The 23,741-nt window shown below is 41.8% G+C and overlaps 1 protein-coding gene across 1 annotated transcript in view; it reads right to left on the reverse strand.

The window, feature by feature from the left end:
- Positions 1 to 23,741, reverse strand: part of LOC137529035 (sodium- and chloride-dependent neutral and basic amino acid transporter B(0+)-like) — an 86,990-nt gene that overhangs the window by 60,830 nt on the left and 2,419 nt on the right. Inside the window, exons 2-4 of the mRNA XM_068250919.1 lie at positions 18,112 to 18,259; positions 12,192 to 12,323; positions 4,199 to 4,360 (exon numbers count right to left, since the gene is read on the reverse strand). Coding sequence (XP_068107020.1) covers positions 4,199 to 4,360; positions 12,192 to 12,323; positions 18,112 to 18,259 — 442 coding nt within the window. The remainder of the gene's footprint in view (positions 1 to 4,198; positions 4,361 to 12,191; positions 12,324 to 18,111; positions 18,260 to 23,741) is intronic.

Genomic DNA, 23,741 nt, shown 5'->3' on the forward strand with positions numbered 1-23,741 from the left:
TATAAATCATTAAATAATGTTTATGAAATCGGCAATTGTGAAAACTTTAATCTTCCCTGTTTCAAAAGTGAAACTTATAATTACATTTATTAAAATAACGATAATATATGATTAATTGTTATAATTGTATATTATTGTGAATAACCTTCATTTATGGTTTGTTCTTATAATAAAATCTGAAAATATTCTTTATTACCACTGGCGAACTGAGGGGGCTATTCCGGGTGTCTGGAACCTCCCCCCTGCACTGAGCTGTGTATTCAGCCAGGGAAGCCCGCATAATAGCTTGCCTGGACTCAGGGTCTGTGGGCAAACATCTGTCTGGTCTCTCCCTATTGTTATAATGACTGCATGTGTGGGTAAGGTGTTTAACAAGCTGAAAAGTTTTGCACAGTCCCTAGACTCCAGGAGGGCTTCTTTCTGACTTGTGTGAGAGACTGACAGGGACAGGAGTCCGATTACAGGCAAGTAGCCTGTGTGACGTGGGACTGCAATACAGATAAGTTCTCTACTCCATCTCAGGCTATTCTCAATTTCTCCACTCCTCTCTCTGGGCTAGTGCACGCCAAAATGACAATAGCAATCGCTAGCAATTTGTGAGTGTGATTTTGTGAAGTGATTTTCAGAGCGATTTTTGAATGAATTGCTCAAAAACATGCTACATGCAGTATACCTGCGATTTTGAAAAAATCACAACGCTGCTGTGAGAACACCCACATAGGGTAACATTAGCCAAGCGCTTTTCAAATCACTGTTGATTTGAAAAACGCTCAGAAGCACTCTTGGTGTGCACCAGCCTCCTTTATTCACCTTTGTTTCCCTCTTCCCCTAGAGCTGGCTGTGTGTTCTTGTCATACAGGAAAGCTAAATAAAAGTGCAATCCTGGTGAGGCAAAATATTATTATTTAGTATTTATATAGCGCCGCCATCTTCCGCAGATGCATATATCCCTGCATCATATGGGTATCGCTTGCGCTATGTGACACTATGTAGCATATTCCACTGAATTGTCCAAACTAAGTCTAGCTCCTGTTCCTCTCTTGGGGAGTTGTTCCAGCGCTGTACCCCGTTCACATTTGCTGCTACCAGAAGCCCTCAGAAACACTTGTGTCCTTGAGTACTTCCAAAGATAGGCAGCTCCGTAATACGCCAGCGCACTTTTGTGCATGGGCAGTATGGAGCCACCTGTATTCGGAAGCACTCGGGGACATACGTGCTTCTGGACCTTTCAGGAACCCCCCCCCCTTAAAAATCCTGCGTTTGCCCCTGATTACGATTATATAAATATAACTACGTTCGTAATAAGTGTTGTAAAAACATTAGTAAATATTACTAAAATTGTAGTAAAACTATACCTAAGCCTACTCTCACACAGAACCCTCCCTGTACCTATCCCTAACCCCTAGACCCCCCTGGTGGTGCCTAAACCTAAGACCCCCCTGGTGGTGCCTAAACCTAAGACCCCCCTGGTGGTGCCTAACCCTAACCACCCCCCTGGTGATTTATATTGTAATGTAACTATACCTAACCCTACTCTCTCACATAACCCTCCCTGTACCTATCCCTAACCCCTAGACCCCCCTGGTGGTGCCTAAACCTAAGACCCCCCTGGTGGTGCCTAAACCTAAGACCCCCCTGGTGGTGCCTAAACCTAAGACCCCCCTGGTGGTGCCTAAACCTAAGACCCCCCTGGTGGTGCCTAAACCTAAGACCCCCCTGGTGGTGCCTAAGCCTAAGACCCCCCTGGTGGTGCTTAAAACTAACCACCCCAAAGCCCTCCCTGTACCTATCCCTAACCCCTAGACCCCCTGGTGGTGCCTAAACCTAAGACCCCCCTGGTGGTGCCTAAACCTAAGACCCCCTGGTGGTGTCTAAACCTAAGACCCCACTGGTGGTGCCTAAACCTAAGACCCCCCTGGTGGTGCCTAAACCTAAGACCCCCCTGGTGATGCCTAACCCTAACCACCCCCCTTAGTCATCGCTTTATTATGTGGATAATAATGTTTTACAAATTGTGACTCCAAAAAATATATTCCAATTTACATTACGTACTGATCGCTTTATTTTGTGAATAATGTTTTAAAAACAGTAAGGGATAAAACTTTAAATAATGTTTTAATTATTTAAATAAGATAAATATGTTTAGTATTTTCATAAACGTTGTTCGGCACGGGTGCATTTTATAAACGTAAATCACCACAAGCTCAGTTATAAATCATTAAACATCTCCGGGCGCCGTTTGTAAACCTTATTTAGCTCCGGGCGCCGTTTGTAAACCTTATTTAGCTCCGGGCGCCGTTTGTAAACTTTATTTAGCTCCGGGGGCCGTTTGTAAACTTTATTTAGCTCCGGCGCCCTTTTTTTCCTGCCCGGCGCCCATTAAACGTTATTTATTATGGGAGTGAATGGGGGCGCCCTTTTTGTCCACTAGCTGCCTGCGCCCTTTTTTCCCAGCTCCTGATAAAATGTCTATTTGAACTTGTAGAGACTAGAGAGTTGTATTTACATGTGTTCATTTTTCTAGATGAATGCAGAAGATATATTTATATATTTATATATATTTAAATATATTAACTATATTTATTTATACTAAATTTAGCTTTGGTTATAATCATAATTGCTGAAGGATGTCACATCCAAAAATACTGATGCTAGGGAGGAAACCAAAAGATGCAGTGTATTGCTTTTGGAAAACAGAAACTACAAATGTCTTATTCCTCATGTATTTTATTCTTAGGCTACTTGCACACCAAGACGTTGCGTTAGGTGCTACATTAAGGTCGCATAACGTGCACCTAGCGCAAGGCCTGGTGCTCTTCGATGTGGACGTCAGAGTGAGCCGCGTTGTGCAGCTCACTCTGGCGACCATGATGCCGTGATGCGTACTCTTGGATGCATGCGGCATCACGTGGTCCCGCCGGCCAATCGCTGCACAGAGCGGCTGCACCAGGAAGTAAACACTGCACGTCACAACGTGCAGTGACTATTACCGTAATTAGCCATGTGCCTGGCCGCTCTCCGCTCCTCCTCAACATGACTGAGCATGTGCAAACAGTCTAACGTGGCATAAGCCGTTGTAACGCTTGAGTATGCTGCACTTTCGGAAGAACGTGCAGCGTTACATGTAACGCAACGTGGCAGTGTGAACAGCCCACTTGTGTTACATTGCTGTGCGTTGGGGGAGCGTTACAGGCTGCACTAACGAGCGCCTGTAACGTCCCTGTGTGTAAGCAGCCTAAAAAGAATTTTGAAGTGAAAAAAAAATCAGCTAGGCCGGTTAGTGAGCCTTAACACTTTGTGGGCGCAAACCAGGGTGTTAGATTGTTTGTGCTCACACATTGCGCACAGCACCGTGCACAGCACCGTACGCAGCTTGGTGCGCTGATAATGTCGCGCGGTGCGATGATAATGTTGCACCCGCTGCCCTGGAAACGTCGCATCCGGTGCGCCAAAAACGGCACATCGGGTGTGCCTGAAGCGGCCCAACCCGATGCGCCGTTTTCAACGCACCGGGTGCAACGTTTCCAGGGCAGCGGGTGCGATGTTGCCGTCACACCGCACGCCATTATCGGTGCACCGAGATGCGCGTGAGGTGCACGGTGCTGTGCGCGATGTAGCTTTGCATGGCAATTAGTGCGCTCAAAGCTACTTTTCAGGCACTAAGTGGCTTTTCACTCCGGCGCTAACACTTAAGCCCCGTTCACACTGCACGCGTTTCCAGTCGCGTTTTGGAAACGCGTGCAGGTGGCCGACACGCACAACATCAGACATTGCATAGAGTGCAATGTCTGATGTTCACACTGCATGCGTTCCGGACCTGTGCGGTCCGGGAACGCATGCTGCACGCATTTTTGTAAAAACGCGTGGCTGTCCCTTTCAGTGAATGGGATCAGCCACGCAACGCACAGAGACGCACATGACGTGCGTTCCTGTGCGTTGTGTTCTGAACGGAACGCGTCTGCGTTCTGTGATGTGAACGGGGCCTTAGCGCTGGTTAGTGAATCAATCCCAATATATTTTGTTTAAATGGGGTGTTCTCCGTGGATCTACAATCAGAAGTGCCATTGATCAATATTAAGCTGGTATACTCACTAGGCTAACTTTGATTGTTGGAGTGCTGTAGACACCACACCAATTAGAACTGCAACAATGCATGTCATTTATGACTACAGGTAAATAATAATAATAGTGTACAAACCTGATGAACTGCCAAGACATTTACTATCTGCCCACTCAAAACACTCTGACCAGGGCAAATAGCTTCGAAATGAGGCAAACAAATAATACAGGCTGTACGCCACAATAACATTGTAGTAAATGGACACCAATCCTGATATAATAACCATTGTAACTCCAAGACCTGCAAATGAGAAACAGACAGTAAAAACTCTTTTCTGCAATATTGTCTAGACTCTACAGCATTAGAAATCTGGACAGCAATTGACACAACTGCTTTGTTTCTACTTAAAGAGAAACCGTGACCAAGGATTGAACTTCATCCGAATCAGTAGCTGATAACCCCTTTCCCATGAGAAATCTTTACCTTTTCTCAAACGGATCATCAGGGGGCTCTGTATGGCTGATATTGTGTTGAAACCCCTCCCCCAGTGTAATGTCAGGACCATGGTGCTGGCATCACACTGTGGGAGCCGTGTTGCATTGTGGGAAATAACAGCTGTTTCCAACTGCCAAAAAAGCAAGCAGCAGCTACTTCCAGTGACATCACCTGCCAGCAGTAAAAATGTCGCCATGTTATCAATGTCAGAATGTAAATCAGGGAGAGGAAAGATTTGACAATAGGCAAACACTGACTAAATCATTTATACATAATTATTGTAAAAATTAAGCACTTTTTGTTCATTACGTTATTTTCACTGGAGTTCCTCTTTAAATGGGTTATTAAGATTTATTTTTTATTGCATTTAAAGAGACTCCGTAACAAAAATTGCTTGTTATCATCCTACAAGTTCAAAAAGCTATTCTAATGTGTTCTGGCTTACTGCAGCACTTTATACTATCACTGTCTCTGTAATAAATCAACTTATCTCTCTCTTGTCAGACTTGTCAGCCTGTGTCTGGAAGGCTGCCAAGTTCTTCAGTGTCGTGGTTCTGCTATGAACTCCCCCTCCAGGCCCCTCTCTGCACACTGCCTGTGTGTTATTTAGGATTAGAGCAGCTTCTCTCTTCTCTCTTATATTTTACAACCTGGATAAATCGTTCTCTGAGCTGGCTGGGCTTTCAGATACTGAAGAATTACAGACAAGGGCAAAGCTGTTTGCAGGAAGAAACAAGCAGCCTATCACTTCAGTGCATGAGAACAGGGGGAAAGAAACACACAAATGATCTCTTGAGATTCAAAAGGAATGCTGTATACAGCCTGCTTGTGTATGGATGTATTTTCTATGTGTGGACATACTGTACATCAACCTACTTCCTGTTTTGGTGGCCATTTTGTTTGTTTATAAAAAAACTTTTTAAAACTGTTTTTAACCACTTTTAATGCGGCGAGGAGTGGCGAAATTGTGTCAGAGGGTAATAGGAGATGTCCCCTAACGCACTGGTATGTTTACTTTTGTGCGATTTTAACAATACAGATTCTCTTTAAAAGAGAACCCGAGATCAGGTTAACCGTCTTAAACTGAAACTGCCTTTATGAAGTAGAGGGCCTCTACCTTCATATATTCCCCTAGAAGGGCACTTAAAGAGCACCTCTGGAGATCAGTTGAAAACAAACCAATCCTCTAACGAGGACAAGTTATAACGGAACGGGCCAGCACGTTAGTGTCACTGGAGCCCCGTTTAGCCTGACTGCATGTAGCCCCGCCCCTTGAATAACAAGGTCTCTGCTCCAGCACTGGGGATACAGAAAAGGCCAAGGCCTTTTTCCTCAAGAGGGTGGGGCTACATGCAGGCTGCGTAAAATAGGGCTCCAGTGACACTTACATCAAATGCAATATGCCAGCCTGTTATAACCTGTTCTTATTAGAGGATTTATTTGTTTTGGGTAGGAACACACTAGGCAGAATCTCATATCCGTCTTCCATAGCACATGGTGGAAACCGCATATGCGATTCTGCCTAGTGTGTTCCTGCCCTTTAACTGGTAACCAGGGGTCCTCTTTAAGTGGAAAGAGGAGTGAAGTTTGGAAATTATTGTACTGGATAATTTGAGGAATCTAAACATTAGACAATTTCTAGGTTTATGTCTTAGAAACTCAACTCTGGATGCCGACCTTATGCTACCGAGGAACATGCTCAAGCACAAGTTGAAAATCAAGTTCAGGTACAGCTTGTAAGATAAAAGATAAATATCTGCTGCACAAGTTTATGTATCCTCACCCCCCTCTACCGCTCTTAGTCATTCTGAGGCCATGCTTCCTAGTAGGCTATGAGTCAGCAACTAAATATGTCTTCAGATGTCAGAACAAGCTCACTCCTCCTTGGTAGGATCAATTGAAAAAAACACTACAAGTTTAAAAAGGTTCCCAAGCTATATAACTGACCCACGCTATAATATCAGCTACAATTTGTAGCCGCTATTTGTAGCTGCTAGCTATTTGTTGCCACATGTAGCCATTATTTGTAGACAAGATGTTGGGGTTAAGGTTAGTTGGGGGGTTAAGGTTAGTTTCACACCAGAAGGGGGGGGGCTAAGGGGTATTCACTACCAAGGGGGTTAGAGGTTAAGCCCCACAGTGGGTGAAGTTAAGGGTCAGGCACTGCCAGGGGAGGGTTCTGTGTGAGAGTAGGGAGAGGTTAGGTCATAGTAAAATATTACCAATATTTTACTATATGAATCTACTTGACTATCGGTAAAACTACCGATATTCTACTACCGTTAACCTGCACCCATTTCAACGTGCGGCTTCTTCAAATGTATGCCCCTTGTTGCCCATATGACTAAACTAAAACTGATGCAGGCCAGCTGAGAGTGGACAGCTGTAGGTCTAAGAAGAGATGAATTGGTGTAGATTACCTTCTTATTTTGCAAAAAGTTAATTTTTAGCCAAACTTTTTATACTTAATTTAATATATATATATATATATATATATATATATATATATATATATATTTTATTTTTTTTTTCTGTTCATAGTGCAACAGACTGCCTCATTTATTTTGTTTAAGTTAGTTAGCAGCCGGACGGCTAGGATTTTATTTTGGTTTTGTTACCTGCCTGTACATATTGTAAATAGCCTTGCACGTGTGCCAATAAAGGTGTTGGTGAACCTGAAAAGAACTGTGTCGTCTGTCTGACAGCTCTGAAAGCCCACCCCAGAGGGCAAAACGCAACCCATACTCTGGTCCTGTTACAATATATATATATACTAGCCGACCCGCGTCGTAGCATACGCCGCATCTTCGATCTATCTAATAGAGTACGTGCCTCAACCTTGAAGCAAGAAGAATAAAGGTGGGTACACACATCAGATAAAAGTCTTTGGAAAATCAAAGATCACAGACCAATTTTACCCCCTTCCGTGTAGTATGAGAGCCATACCTACACAGTCTATTCTATTGAGCTGAACTCCCCATCAGACAGATATCTTTGCAAGATGCTGCACACACAGATGCTGTACACATGCAACAGATCAGTATCTGCAAAAGATCTGTTTCTGCAAAAGATCCGTTCCTACAAAATACATTCATAGTCTATATCTGCAGATCTCATACACACCTTGTTTAACGGACTTCATCTGCAGATCAGATCCACCAGGATGGATCTTTGGATCTGCAGATGATTGTCTGATCTGCAGATGAATATCCGTCAAACAAGGTGTGCATTATGCTGGGCATACATGGTATGTTTTCTACCGTGTAATCGAGCCGCTGCCTCTATTCCCGCTCGTCCCCGCGGGCGCCCGGATCGATTCCCGCTCGTCCCCGCGAGCGCTTTCTTATTTTCCACTCGTTTCTTCTTTTGTCCTGCCCGCCGGTATCAAGCACAGAATCGACCCGGCAGGGTATCGGACACGGCTCGATTACATGGTAGAAAACATACCGTGTATGCCCAGCATGAGATCTGCAGATATCATAGACTATAAATGCATTTTGCAGAAACTGATTTTTTTGCAGGAACAGATCTTTTGCAGATACTGATCTGTTGCATGTGTACAGCATCTGTGTGTGCAGCATCTTGCAAAGATTTCTGATGGGGAGTTCAGCTCAATAGAATAAACTACATACTACATGGAAGGGGATAACATTGGTCTGTGATCTTTCATTTTCCAAAGACTTTTATCTGATGTGTGTACCCACCTTTAGGCTTTCCATTACAAAATGTATGCGTGCTCAAACACCAAGTTTAACCCTAGCAAGTCTGGCTTTCCAAATCTGGCCTAATTGGCTATTCATGAGGCAATGCTCATGCAAATATGCATTTGCTTTCGCATGCCAAACTATGCAGGGTCAAAAAAACAATACTGCAAAGTGGTCGTCCTGCATGAATAATTTCATGCTACATTAGCACTATCCAGGAGCGCCACGGGGAGGATTCCCAATGCCACCCTTTTTATACAACCAGGGGGGACCGCGGGGTCCCAGGCTCTCTCACTGCCTGGGAACCACAGCGGCACCCCAGAGGGGGAGGCTGGGTGGCGCAGCCGACCCCCCTAAGCGTGGCCAGCGCCAGGGAGAGCCATCCGCACCCACCTCCCAATATTAAAAACAGGCACTTACCTTAATGTCCATTGCGTTCTGCTACATGCGCATTAATTTTCTCATGGAAGCATTTTTTGCAGTTTGTATCCTTTGGAGGCAGGTGGTGGATGGCTTGCTCCGGTGGTGTGAGCCCTGGAGTTAGTTGTCTGCGCCTGTCCTCCCCCCCCCCCTAGAGTGCTGTATGTGAGCCAGCCCTGAGCGCTAAAGCTTGGGGTGCCCCATGCTTCACTCCTTTCTCATGTGGTGCCCCCAAGTTAATGCACATGTAGCAGAACGCAATGGACGTTAAGGTAAGTGCCTGTTTTTAATATTGGGAGGTGGGTGCGGACGGCTCTCCCAGGCGCTGACCACGCTTGGGGGGGGTCGCCTGCGCCACCCAGCCTCCCCCTCCGGGGTGCTGCTGTGGTTCCCAGGCAGTGAGAGTGCCTGGGACCCCGCGGTCCCCCGGTTGTATAAAAAGGGGGCATTGGGAATCCTCCCTGTGGCGCTCCTGGATAGTGCTAATGTAGCATGTAGCAGTGTTGCTTGCGAATTTTCACCTAAGTCATTTTCGCATCGAAAATCCCGTTTTCGTTTTTGGCGAATTTTCACGCAAATCTTCAGAAATATTTGCGTTTTTGAAAATTCATTGTATGCGGATGCTTATGCCCTTATGCAGAAAAATGTACACAATAATCCGCATGGAAATTCAGTCTATGTGGACGTTTATACGGAAAAATGTCCGCAATAATGCGCAAGAAACTTCTCTGAATGCAGACGCTAATGCCCTTATGCGGAAAATGTCCGCAATAATACGCAAGTAACGTGAAAATGACTGGCATTAGGCAAAAATTAAGGCGAAAAAATTAGATGGAAAATTTGGCTGTCAAAACGAAATTAGGCGAAAATTCTGTAAAAATTTTCGCTCATCACTGGCATGCAGCAGGGCGACCGCTTTATTGGTTTTTTGACCCTGCATAGTTTGGCATGCAAAAGCAAATTTGCGTGAGCATTGCCTCATGAATAGCCAATTAGGACAGATTTGCAAAGCCAGACTTGCTAGGGTAGGCCTCTTTTCCACGGACAGTTGATAGGCAGTAAAATACCTCTCAAACTCTTACAACTGCTCACTACTGCCTGGTAACAGCTTGCTGCTGCCTGGTAACAGCTTGCTGCTGCCTGGTAACTGCTTGCTGCTGCCTGGTAACTGCACTGGTAACTGCTTGCTGCTGCCTGGTAACTGCTTACTGCTGCCTGGTAACTGCTTACTGCTGCCTGGTAACTGCTTACTGCTGCCTGGTAACTGCTTTCTGAGCACACAGCTCAACAGTCCGTGGAAAAGAGGCCTTAAACTTGGTGTTTGAGCACGCATACATTTTCTCGTGCAAAGTACTTCTTCTTCTTGCTCGAAGGTTGAGGCACTTACTCTAATATATATATATATATATATATATATATATATATATATATATATATATATATATATATATATACTTAATAACTTGTTAATAAAATGCCTTTTAAACCACCAGCAAGTAAGAAAATACTCAGAATAATTTTGATAGTACTATTTCAAGTACTTTTTGGTACTTTTTAAATTGCAAAGTGCTGCAAAGTGATTTTAAGGATAAGAAGATGATATCTCCTAGTAAATAACTCAGGAAAAAAAGTTATTTGCATATGGGCCAAAGTAATGTTTTATTATGTATGATGCTGTCTTAGGTATTAAAGTTAACCTGAAATGTTTTTAAAATAAAAAAAACAAACAGTTAGCTAAGGAGAGGGAAGGCTCTGATTCCTATAGAGCCTTTCCGTTCCTCTCCTGGTCCCCGTGTTCCAATGCTGTCTCACCCATTAGCAGTCCCTGACCGATGGTTTGGAGACTGCTCTCTTCCGCTGCGGGAGGCTTCAGAAGTTTTAAGGAGCCTGAGTGCTCCCGAAGACGGACTGCTCTGTAATACGCATGCCCGAGCAGTGAGAGATTTGAATGTGGAAAGTAGCGCTGAAATGACGGGACTAGGAGAGGAATGGGAAGGCTCTATAGGGCCCAGAGCCTTCCCTCTCCTTAGGTAAGTATTTTTTAATTTTATTTTAAGAACACTTCAGGTTTAATTTAAGCTGTTTCTGGAACTTTCTTTGGCAGGTACATGGATCGTTCTTTATGTAGACAGTGGATTGACTACCTGTAGAGAAGAGCACCAGTGTGTATTTAGCTCCAACTCAGTATAATCTTCTAGATAGCGCTTAGCACATAGGTTGTTGAACTGGACTCCTCAAGGGCCATATCCATGCCAGTGTTTAGGATAGTAAAATAACCACAGGATATCTCTGTGTGTAAAATGCAATGCTGATGTGAATGGGATTGCTATTTCCTGTATTCACTCTGCATTCTCTCTGTTCTAAGCAAGCTGCATTTCCTGATGGTGGCGTGTGATATATCTCTGCATGTTTTTCTTCAAGTAAAGAGTTATAACTTGTTATACTGGGTGCCTATCTGCATCTACAGAACTCTATGCTCCAACAATCAGAACTCAGCCAAGAGACCTCCTCAGCCAAGTTTTGCTATTCACCCACCCTCACCCAATTTTGATGGCTGTAACGGTCCTTTCACACTTTCACCGTTGCGCAGCGTTGCAGTGCACAAATTCGATGCATCGCGACATAGAAGCAATGATAGTCCTGTGGAGCTCCTGTTCCACACCAAAACAGCCATACAAAGTAGTTGATTCGCATATAAGCCAAGGGGGAGACTTTTGAGCACATTTTTTTTGTGTTCAAAAATTCAGCTTATACGCGAGTATATATGGGACTTCTGTAGATAGCTAGGGCTCGATTCACAAAGCGGTGCTAACCCAGTTAGAGACTTTAGGCATGATAACCATTGCACCACGCTGGTGAAAAGCCAGTTTAGGCGTGATAAGTTTAGGTGTGATAAGTTTAGGCATGATAAGTTTAGGCATGCTAAGTTTAGATAAGTTTAGATCGCTTGCAAAGTCCCGCACACCAAGCAGCACCATTAAACGTTATGCAAAGTGCACCAGACTTTGCTGGTGCAAAACTTTTGATCAGCTGTGCACTGCGGTGCTAACCCAGTTTGTGCTTAAACTTATCATGCCTAAACTTATCATGCCTAAAGTTATCATGCCTAAACTTATCAAACCTAAACTTATCACACCTGAACTTATCATGCCTAAACTGAGTTTAGGCATGATAAAGGGCTTTTCACCAGCGTGCTAACTGTTAGCACCGCTTTGTAAATCAGGCCCCTAGAGTGTTATTTTTTTTACAATATGAAACTTCATTTTTGAGGAGCTTTTTGCACCCAATACACGATGTGAAAAATTTCTCTCACAGCAAAGGTACCATGAATGCCGATAAGCATGACATGGATAATCTCCATTTCTTTGCAACGCAGTCCACCAGTCCCATCCAGAGGCAGAAAGCAGGATATCATGCAGTAGCTTAAGCATTTGAGGTTGCTTCAATTTCTTCACAGATATAGCATCAGGAAGCTTTGTCACAGAATATTGCTTATATGTTACTACACTAACCTTGGAAAAATGGGCAAATCCTCCATACTTCAATAGGACCGGCACTGGCAAACTGACCAAGCGAACATTCTAGAAAAAATATAGGTAAACCAGCCAGTGCCAGCATAATTGCATAAGGGATAATGAATGCACCTGGAAATATATAAAAAAAAGCATATGTGTACATTTAATTTTAAGTGTACATATATTAACTAGCTTTACACATACGGTACAGAATTTCAATTAAAAAAGTATGTGTCCATTAGCGTAAAAGATAAAAAAAAAGCCAACCTGAACGAAAACAAACCCAAAAGATAATTAATTTTATGTGTAGTAACAATGGTTGATAGTAGGACCTTTCTGGTGTCTCTTAAAGTGCGTACACACATCAGATAAAAGTCTTTGGAAAATGAAAGACCACAGACCAATTTTACCCCCTTCCATGTAGTATGAGAGCCATACCTACACAGTCTATTCTATGGAGCTGAACAACCCATCAGATAAAAATCTTTGCAAGATGCTGAAAACAAGGATGCTGTACACATTCAACAGATCAGTATCTGCAAAAGATCTGTTCCTGTAAAAGATCAGTTCCTGCAAAATCAGTTCTGTGATCTTTCATTTTCCAAAGACTTTTATCTGATGTGTGTACCCACCTTAACTCTTATTTTCAATTTATGGGGTTAAATGTAAACTCTGAAGTTTTAAAGCCATGTCAGTGTGACCTTACATTTGGTTCACTCAGCTTTCAGCAACAATAAATAATTCGTTTTGAGTTTTTAAAGCCAGGCAATGCTTCGTACCCTCCTCACTCTGTTGTCACTTTAAAGAGTTTTATGACCCACAAAGACTTAAAGGAAGCTTCATAATATTACATGAAATGGGGCGTTGAATGTTTTACCAGTTCCACCAAGAATAACAGGTTGTGATCGGGTTATTTCAAGAAATCTGGGTCTGTAAACCTCCATTAGGTGTTCAAAATTCCTGTAAGTTTTATTTCATTTTCTTCTTCAACAATGTATTTTATTGAACATTTGGTCAAAGATAATGTGTCATAACAGCATATGAAAAATTAAATATCCTGAAAAAAATCTTAAGAAATAATAAAAGAAAAGGTTTCAAACAATAAAGTTGATGGTACATAAACTTTTTATTAGAACCTATAATTTCACTTACAGTCTTGTTAATGCTATTTTAGCGTACATTTATTACGTTTAGAACAAGCTTGTTAGGTGGCTAATTATAATTTTATTGCCTACCATATATGCAGAGATAGTGGAGTAGCTAAGGAGCTGTGGGCCCCAATGCAAGTTTTACATTGGGGCTCCTCAAGCACTCTATACATAACAATTGATACGGCGCACCAAAACCTGCCAAGGACAACACAGTGTCAGAGGTGCAAGAAGGGGAGGGGGAACTGTTTGTTAGTGATCACTACTATTCAACGTATCTATATAAGTGATTATTACCAGCACAGGACCAATAAAGAGCTAATACTGTAGTTGAGGGAGGTCCCTTCGGGGCCCCTCTGGCCCAAGGGCCCCGATGCAGTGGCTACCTCTGCACCTCCTATTGCTACACCCCTGTGCAGAGAATACCTAAGAAAATAAATGTGTTTCTATCCATTGTTTCCATATCCCAAGAAAGTTGTCATGTGTGTCACCTGTGTCTCCATGATCATTGTCTAGTTACATTTTAAGAGAGCATATTAAATGGGAGGGTAACTTGCAGCCACAACGTGGGTGATATGATATGTGAGTTTCATTTTGTATATACAGTGGCTTGCAAAAGTATTCGGCCCCCTTGAAGTTTTCCACATTTTTGTCACATTACTGCCACAAACATGAATCAATTTTATTGGAATTCTCCTTGAAAGACCAATACAAAGTGGTGTACATGTGAGAAGTGGAACGAAAATCATACATGATTCTAAACATTTTTTACAAATCAATAACTGCAAAGTGGGGTGTGCGTAATTATTCTGCCCCCTTTGGTCTGAGTGCAGTCAGTTGCCCATAGACATTGCCTGATGAGTGCTAATGACTAAATAACGTGCACCTGTGTGTAATCTAATGTCAGTACAAATACAGCTGCTCTGTGACGACCTCAGAGGTTGTCTAAGAGAATATTGGGAGCAACAACACCATGAAGTCCAAAGAACACACCAGACAGGTCAGGGATAAAGTTATTGAGAAATTTAAAGCAGGCTTAGGCTACAAAAAGATTTCCAAAGCCTTAACCATCCCACGGAGCACTGTTCAAATTTCAACAATTAGTCGTGCACTGCACAAAGTTGGCCTTTATAGAAGAGTGGCAAGAAGAAAGCCAATGTTAACAGAAAAGCATAAGAAGTGCCGTTTGCAGTTTGCCACAAGCCATGTGGGGGACACAGCAAACATGTGGAAGAAGGTGCACTGGTCAGATGAGACCAAAAATTGAACTTTTTGGCCAAAATGCAAAACGCTATGCGTGGCGGAAAACTAACACTGCACATCACTCTGAACACACCATCCCCACTGTCAAATATGGTGGTGGTAGTATCATGCTCTGGGAGTGCTTCTCTTCAGCAGGGACAGGGAAGCTGGTCAAAGTTGATGGGAAGATGGATGGAGCCAAATACAGGGCAATCTTGGAAGAAAACCTCTTCGAGTCTGCAAAAGACTTGAGACTGGTGCGGAGGTTCACTTTCCAGCAGGACAATGACCCTAAACATAAATCCAGGGCGACAATGGAATGGTTTAAAACAAAACATATCCATGTGTTAGAATGGCCCAGTCAAAGTCCAGATCTAAATCCAATCTAAAATCTGTGGCAAGATCTGAAAACTACTGTTCACAAACGCTGTCCATCTAATCTGACTGAGCTGGAGCTGCTTTGCAAAGAAGAATGGGCAAGGATTTCAGTCTCTAGATGTGCAAAGCTGGTAGAGACATACCCTAAAAGACTGGCAGCTGTAATTGCAGCAAAAGATGGTTCTACAAAGTGTTGACTCGGGGGGGGGGGGGGGGGGGGTATGGGGGGGGCGCTGAATAATTACACCCCACTTTGCAGTTATTGATTTGTAAAAAAATGTTTGGAATCATGTATGATTTTTGTTCCACTTCTCACGTGTGCACCACTTTGTATTGGTCTTTCATGTGGAATTCCAATAAAATCAATTCATGTTTGTGGCAGTAATGTGGAAAAATTCAAGTGGGCCGAATATTTTTGCAAGCCATTGTATATATATATATATATATATACCTTCTACTGGAGCGAATAACAAGGCACTAAACAAATGTATGTTGACTTTTTATTTTCAGAAATGGATTTATGAGGTATACTACCTGTTTTCAAAAGGTAGTGGCAACATTTTATCTCCTTATCATCAACTGAAAGTCTCCTGATACTTTATTAATATTGTTATTTAATTATATAGCACCAACATTTTTCGTAGCGCTATACATAGCAATCTGTACCTTGACTTATTTCCTTAGTTCAACATAACCATTTAATGGAACAAAAGATAAGACAAACAACAACTGGGCATGGCAATATTTTTTTACTCCTGGTTGTATTCCATTAGGTTATATTTTTGTTTTTAAGCTATAGAGGTTAGCAAAAGCTATAATGGTAATGATTTGGCATATTATTTCCTTTGTTTCATATTATAGTTACTTAATTTTCCATTATTTATTGCCTAATTGTATAATAGAGATGACCATATATTAGAAAACAGGGACATTTGTTTAACCACTATCCACAGGATGTTTTAAAATGCCCTCCCCCGCCGCCGCTAACCCCCCCCCCCCCCCCCCACCGCCGTGCTTACCCGTCGGAGCCCGCAAAGCCACCATTGGTGAATCAAAGTGTCCGTAAGCAAAGATCATGGTATGCAAAGATCATGGATTCAATGAGAAGCCACAGAGACAGTGATTATGAGTACATCTAGTGGTAAGTGGTAAATATATATATATATATATATATATATATATATATATATATATATATATATATAACATATATATAAATATACAAAAAAAAGACATTTTATATTACATTTTACACACTTTATACTAAATAAAAATAAGGTAATATCTCCTTCTCCCCTCCCCTGCCCCCCACCCCCATAGTTACCAAAATAAAACACTAAAAAAAAAATTGACATCGCATTTAAAAAAAAATACATAAATACAGTAGTTACGTTAGGGACTTTTTTTTTTTTTTTACTCTGTATGGCATGAGGGTATATTACTGTTATATTTGCATATATTGGGTTGTAATCAGTGACAGACGCAAAACTGAAAAAAAATCACCTTTATTTCTAAATTAAATATTGTCGCCATACATTGTACTGGGAACATAATTTAAATGTTGTAATAACCAGGAGTCCGAGACAAATGGGCAAATAAAATACATGAGTTTTAGTCACAGTAGCATATTTTATTTTAAGACCCATAATGTCTGAAAACTGAGAAATAATGTTTTTTTTTCCATTTGTTTCTTATTATTCCTGTTAAAATGCATTTAGCTTAATATGTGCCCAGTGTATTTACCCAACCTACATTATTGTATACTGATCTGCCCTTTTATTAGATTTATACAGATTTTCATAGTATTGTCTACTACCCTACATACCACTTGCATTGGTTGACTTATTAAGTCATACTTATATCTTTCTGTAACTATCTACACTTACACAACTGTGTTATACCCATGATGTTTTTTTCTTCTACCATTTTGACTAGCTAATCATTTAAGGTTTGTCATGATACGGCATTTTGCATACTTGTATTAGTGATAACCGAATAAAGTATTTTTGAGTAGATTTGAAATCATAACTAGTTTCATATGTTTTTTTTCTGTATGTGCAAGCAGAGTAGCTGTCAACTCAAAACTAGTTTTAACAAAATGCCTGCTATTTTTGAAGCAAGCAACACAATACTTCAAGCTCTTCCCTCTGGAAACTGACTACAAATTGCCTTGTGTAAATTATCCAATTAGATGTGAGAATGCTATATTTAGACACCAACAGTCCGGTCACAAAAACCTGATCATTCTAGTTCTTCACCCATTCTATTCAAAACAATAAAATACATTTTTTTTATGGCTAAAGCATCTGTTTAGTTTTTTTACTTTATTTTTTTGTAACTTACTGTGGAATTATATGGTCAAAAAGATATAACATGTAGAGGGAACTGTATTACTTAAAAACAACTATCAAAGAAACAGTTTTTCTGTAAACCCCACATACCTATGGAACTTTTAGCCAGCAACACTAAAATGCTTTTCAGAGCTCAGTACAGCCTGTGTGAAAGAAAAGTTGTGTTCACCAGCTGTTTTGTAACAGAGAGAGACACACAGACAGGAACACAGAGCTTCAACTGATGATTATTTACACACATTTGAAGCTATATTTCTGCTTTCTATCATTCTGAACAAATTCCAGTGACAGTATTAGAGTCAGTGAAGATTGTTTCTGTATGCTGGATGTGCTGGGCACAGTTCTCCATAGTAATGCCCCCAATGATAACTGTTCTCTGTAAATGTCATGTTCTTCATATAAAACATGAAAAGGTGAAATAAAGCCTTTGTATTGATATTTGCTAGTAATTACTGGAAATATATGTGGCATTTAGAATTTAAATTAAGTTGTACTTTAATTGTGTTAATATATTCTGATATACATGGTGGCACATGAAAGACCGGCAAGGCTATTCTATTCCTGCTTTGTGTCTTCCCTGGCTTTATTAAAGCCTGTGTCACCTGCAGCGGTTGCCATATGAGAGCGTTATCCATACAGCAGCAAATGCAGGCAACACAGACTTCAATAAAATTGGTGAGAACTAACACAACAGGAATAGAGAGGTGCATGGGGACTGGCCGGCGATTTCTTATACACTCATGCAGGTCTTTTGTGCGCAACCCTATATTGTAATTGCACAGGCCAGAATGTATTTACCTCCTCCATGTTTAAAGGCGAGATAAGGGAACCTCCACACGTTTCCAAGTCCCACACCATACCCTATCATCGACAACAGGTAATCTGTTTTACTGGCCCACATCTCCCGCTCAGGCTCTCCATGACTGGACACAGACCGAACATCATTCTGCAAGCAACATGGAAAAAAGGGGATTTATCTTTTTAAAATGTCAACATTTTATTCATACATGATTGCATTATCATTATTATTTATATAGCGCTAACACATTCAATGCAATGCTTTACAGAGTACACTGAACAACACATGTCAACATTCAACAACTGTCCCTTGGAGGTCTAAATCCTGGTTTTGGCAGAAGCCAGTAAACTGCATACCCATTTGTATTTATTTATTTTATGTTTTCAGGGAACACATTTAAGAGTGACACCCTTGCTACACCTCTAATCACACCATTGCCACGCTGCATAGTCACGCAAACCATAAAGAATTCATAAAGAAAGGGATGTAGTTTACAATTCAAACCACATTTTTTTTCTGACATTATGTGTTGTCCTTCTTACTAACATTTGGAATTAAGAAGTATAACACTTATAAGGATGGGAATACAGTTCAGAGTAAATTAAACGCATTCTTCGTCTGAAAAAAATATATTTTTTAATTTTTACAGGGATCTGTACATCAGTCCAGAAAGAGGGACTCATGAAGAAGAAAGAGGGACAAGGGGATCTGGTTTCCAAAGAAAGACTGACACTTCAAAAAGGGTCAGTTGAAGGCTATTGGGTAGAGCAAAAAAAAAACTTTTCTGTTTTAGTTGGGGGGGGGGGGGGGAGGGGGGATTTGGGGTTGTTTCTTTGTTTCTTTTTCTCCTTTTTAATTTTGAGTTTTGTTGTTGAAAAGCACCACAAAAAGAGCTCTTTTCAGAGATAATGTTCTTGTGAAGTTTTTTTGTGTGCCACTGACACTGCATTATACATCCCTGTGTGTTGCAGCTGGCCCTTGATAATTGCTATACTGTGCAAGGCCCAGCACAGTCAGTGCCTACCTTTTCACTGCACCTGTGTGTGACAGCTGCACATTTATAATACCAACTACACAATTCTGATTTTCACTATAAACACAATTTTTGACCCTGTTTGAGACTTAATAAAATATAACTTTTAATTCATAACTTTATAAAAACATCTATATAATAATAAATACTTTATTTCATTTATTTTGCTTTAGCCTTTTTTCCTTTATTACTTTCAAATACATCGCTGGGCAGTCTGATTGTACTTTCTCTCAGAGGACCTATATGTAATAATTGGTCAGTTGGGGTTACTGCCCTTCGCCAAGTAAAAATTATATACAAATGCTGATTAGATTCTACTTAAATATAAAGAAACCCTCCACCAAAACCGACATGTTTCGGCTCATAAATAATAGAGCCGTCGTCAGGGCATAAATAAATAAACTGCTAGGGTGCAAAGTGCATTGTAGATAAGTGCATTGAGAGCACATCTCTCATTTGTTATTTTTCTCGAATATGTCTTTGTAATTAGCTGTGTGGTTCTTCTACAGGCATGGATCCCGGAGGGCTACTGCCTGCCCGAAGACTAAGTCAGTCCCCACACACAGCATCTCTGCCTGCATGCCGTGTGACTGCCTGCCCCAAGACTAAGTCAGTCCTCACACAGCATCTCTGCCTGCAGGCCGCATGACTGCCTTCTCCGCCACCACCAACAGGGTCCAGGACTCCAGGTGGATTCCTGAACAAAAAGAACAATATTTTTTCTGGTGCATGTACATGCCTACCTAATTTTTCTGGATGCACTGGGGCTGCAACAACAAAACAAAAGGCATGTACATGTGTCAATTCCCCTTCGTGATCGTTACCTTGCCACGGTGAAGGGGCGTGTGTATCACAATAAAGCAATGACCGTCTAAATGAGAGTGTTGGGGTTGTGGGGCACACCTGACCCAAGAAGATAATAAGGTCGTTGCTTCATTGTGGACAGACCAAATTCGATCAGTTGGACACTCAGTCACTGTTGTTATGTCATTGAGCTACCTCAGCCCGACCATATGGGCTTGAAAACCGCCATCGCCTGCACTCTCGCCATGGTGCGCACCAGTCCAGCACGCACTACACAAACAGCTGTTTGCGGTGCATTACACAGTGAGTTTAGTCTATCAGTGTGAAGCAGTACACTAATTGCATTACCTGATTAATGTATACACATGCAAGATGTTTTAAAGCACTTTAGGCCTCCAATTTAGCAATAAAATGTGATTTCTGCCCTTAAACCCTGCTGTGCGTCAAATCCATTTTTTTCCCCGGGACTTTTGGCGTGTATCCCACTCCGCCATGCCCCCCTACAGGTGTTAGACCCCTTGAAACATCTTTTCCATCACTTTAGTGGCCACAATCAGTGTTTGTAGTTTTAAAAGTTTTAAAAGTTTGCATGTTCGCAAACTTTTTTTGCATGTTCGATCGAGTTCGAGGTTTGCGAAACAAAATCGGAGGATCGCGACAACTCTAATAGGTTTTGGGTGGTGACAGATACAAATCCGGGCCTAATGATCATGACTAGGATATCAGAGACTTACATATCTACCACCTGACTGAATAGATCACATGCTTCTCCATGAGTTCTCCTAGATATGACAATCAGTATAGCAAAAGCATTCAAAACTCACTGCACAGTAAGTCAAGTGAGGGAAAGACCTGAGAGGAGACTGTTGCAGTAGGCAAGACATAATTAGGACATTCAGTAAGACATTTGTCATCCACTAGTTGGATGGAAAAATGTGATCCTATGCAAATGGAAAAGCCTGAATTGTAAATATGAGGAGAGAATGACAGATCAAGGTCAAAGGTAACTCCAAGGTAGCAAACTTGTGAACATGGCAGTAGGACAGGGCTACTTACAGATCAACAGATGTCAGGGTATAAAGAAAAAGAAAGAGGGGAAAGATATTAAGAAATGTTTCAAATTTTAGTTCATGTTAAAACATCCATTAAAAGATGTGACACGCAGGGGCATGGATATACAAATATAAACATAGTAATCATAACAGCAGTTGTGGGGCCCAGCAGTAGATGGAGGCCCATACCACACTGTTTTAGAGTCCCACTGACCTTATTATTGCCAATCACTGGTATTTAAATTATAGCAAAAAAACTTTATAGGAAGGAACCAAAAGATGGATGGTACACACCAATAATACACAGAAAATGTTTTACTAAAAACTGTATACATTTTTATTTATCAAAACAGACAAAATTCTTAAAAATTACCCCAGACCCAATCCCTAAAGGCACCCCTGTACCCACTACACTGTATGCTCCCTATATCAATGCATACACACCACACATCACTTAACAAAGCACACAAGGCCATAGTGAAGGTGCACCTCAATGTGCACTAAGGAGGATTCATATATTATGTGATCACATGTAGATGTTGTTCCTGTGAAAGTCCATTCACATACACTGCAAATGTACCTGTTGAAGGTCTATAGACCATAGTAAACAACACGGTTCATTGGCCTAATGCTGTTGGAACCGTAAGATATCCACTTGTTAGCATTTCAATCATGCAAGATAGTAACATTCTTCTTTAAGCAGCAGGTACACAGCAAGCAATTATAGCATAGCATGAGATAGTGGAACTGGTGGAGATCACATGGAGTGGGTGTGGAGTGAGGGTAGTGTGAGGACTGATGAAATTAGAGTACACACACACAGATACAGAGCCAACGGGGAAGCTGTGACGAGTGTTGCAGCAACTACATTGGCAGGTTTTGGTGCGCCGTATCAATTGTTTTGTAGAGAGTGCTTGGGGGGCCCCAATGTAAAACTTGCATCTGGGCCCACAGCTCCTTAGTTACGCCACTGCCTCTCACCTTATCTGAATGCTGACACATTATAAGACAGCTACAACAGCGTTTGATATGATCCGGGCTTATTGCATCTTCCCAAACATCCAGATTTAATACACCGTTCCCACAACGCTTCTGCGCCACCAGAAGTTAACCTAATAACTGCAAGGAGAACTGTCTTTCATAAATCTTGGATACTTGAATTTGTTGCAGAAAACTCTTGTTGCATGTGCAGCTCTTCCGTCCTGGGTTGGTGCAGTGCTGCTGGAGAGGTTGCTGGTGGAAGTTTCAGTAGTTTGCAGACTTTCGGGATTTCCTTTCACAGCATTCCTTCAAAGATTGCTGTCTTTTGTTGGTACACCATTATCTCACTTGGAGAACATGTAGACTTATAGAGACTCTGTAACAACATTTTCAACCTTATTTCTTCTATCCTATAAGTTCCTATACCTGTTCTAATGTGCTCTGGCTTACTGCAGCCTTTTCTAGTTGCAGAGTGGCTGTGTTATCTCTGTTATATAATCTAATCTTCTTTCCTCTGTCGGCTCTGTCGGGCTCAGGCTCTCAGGCTGGAATGTGCTGGTCTGCTTGTGATAGGATAGAAGCTATACACACCCTCTCCAGGCCCCCTCCAAGCTCTGTATGACTCACACACTGAGCTACTCTCAGCCTATCACATGCTGTTAGCAGCCATGTCTTTTGTTTGTAAACACTGCCTAAAACTGGCAATTACAAGCCAGGATTGCAGCAGGAAGTGGCAGAAACAGCACAGAGGGGCCCAGGAGAACATAAGGAATAGAATGGTATGCTTTTTATTGTAAGAATTTTACAGATTCAGACTCTTTAATACCAATAGCATCCCGAAGAAACATCAACCCCAGGACTGTGGTGCTGCAAGGCAAGAATGCAAGCCACTTAGCCACCATCTTTCCCACAAAGAATAAGTAGGCTGCCTATTTGTACTGTACTGAATATCCAGCGCTGGTGCCATTCTTCTTGTCTTACAAATGCAGGGCCGGGCCAGCCCGCCCATGAGGCGGGGTGAAACTTTTGCCTCAGGCAGCACTTCTGGGGGGGCAGCACTTATGGGGGGGGGGGCGCGAACTGTCTTTCATAAATCTTGGATACTTAAATTTAATGCAGAAAACTCTTGTTGCATGTGCTCCATAAAGAAGGGGGTTAACCCAAATTATTAACAAATTATCAGGAACCAGATCCTTGATAAGTGTTTCACAGATTGCAGTCCACTTCCTCAGATCAGTACAAAAAATGTCAATAATGGTTGGCTGCTCTCTTTAGGCTGGTTGCAAGTGAGTTGATGTGTGATAACATTTGTACAGGCCCGGCCCTAGACTTTTTGCTGCCTGAGGCAATCTTTAAAGAAATCGCTCCCACCCCGTGGGTGTGGGGGGCTGCCCGAGCTGGAGGGGATAGCGGTCAGGAAGGGGGTATTGGGCCCAGCGGCGGCGGGGAAGGGGATTTCTTTAAAGATTGCCTCAGGCGGCAAAAAGTCTAGGGCCGGGCCTGTACAAATGTTATCAGGCATCAACTCACTTGCAACCAGCCTAAAGAGAGCAGCCAACCATTATTGACATTTTTTGTACTGATCTGAGGAAGTGGACTGCGATCTGTGAAACGTTTATCAAGGATCTGGTTCCTGATAATTTGTTAATAATTTGGGTTAACCCCCTTCTTTATGAAGCACATGCAACAAGAGTTTTCTGCATTAAATTTAAGTATCCAAGATTTATGAAAGACAGTTCTCCTTGCAGTTATTAGGTTA

Source organism: Hyperolius riggenbachi, chromosome 8, assembly GCF_040937935.1.
Source record: "Hyperolius riggenbachi isolate aHypRig1 chromosome 8, aHypRig1.pri, whole genome shotgun sequence".
Lineage (NCBI taxonomy): Eukaryota > Metazoa > Chordata > Amphibia > Anura > Hyperoliidae > Hyperolius > Hyperolius riggenbachi.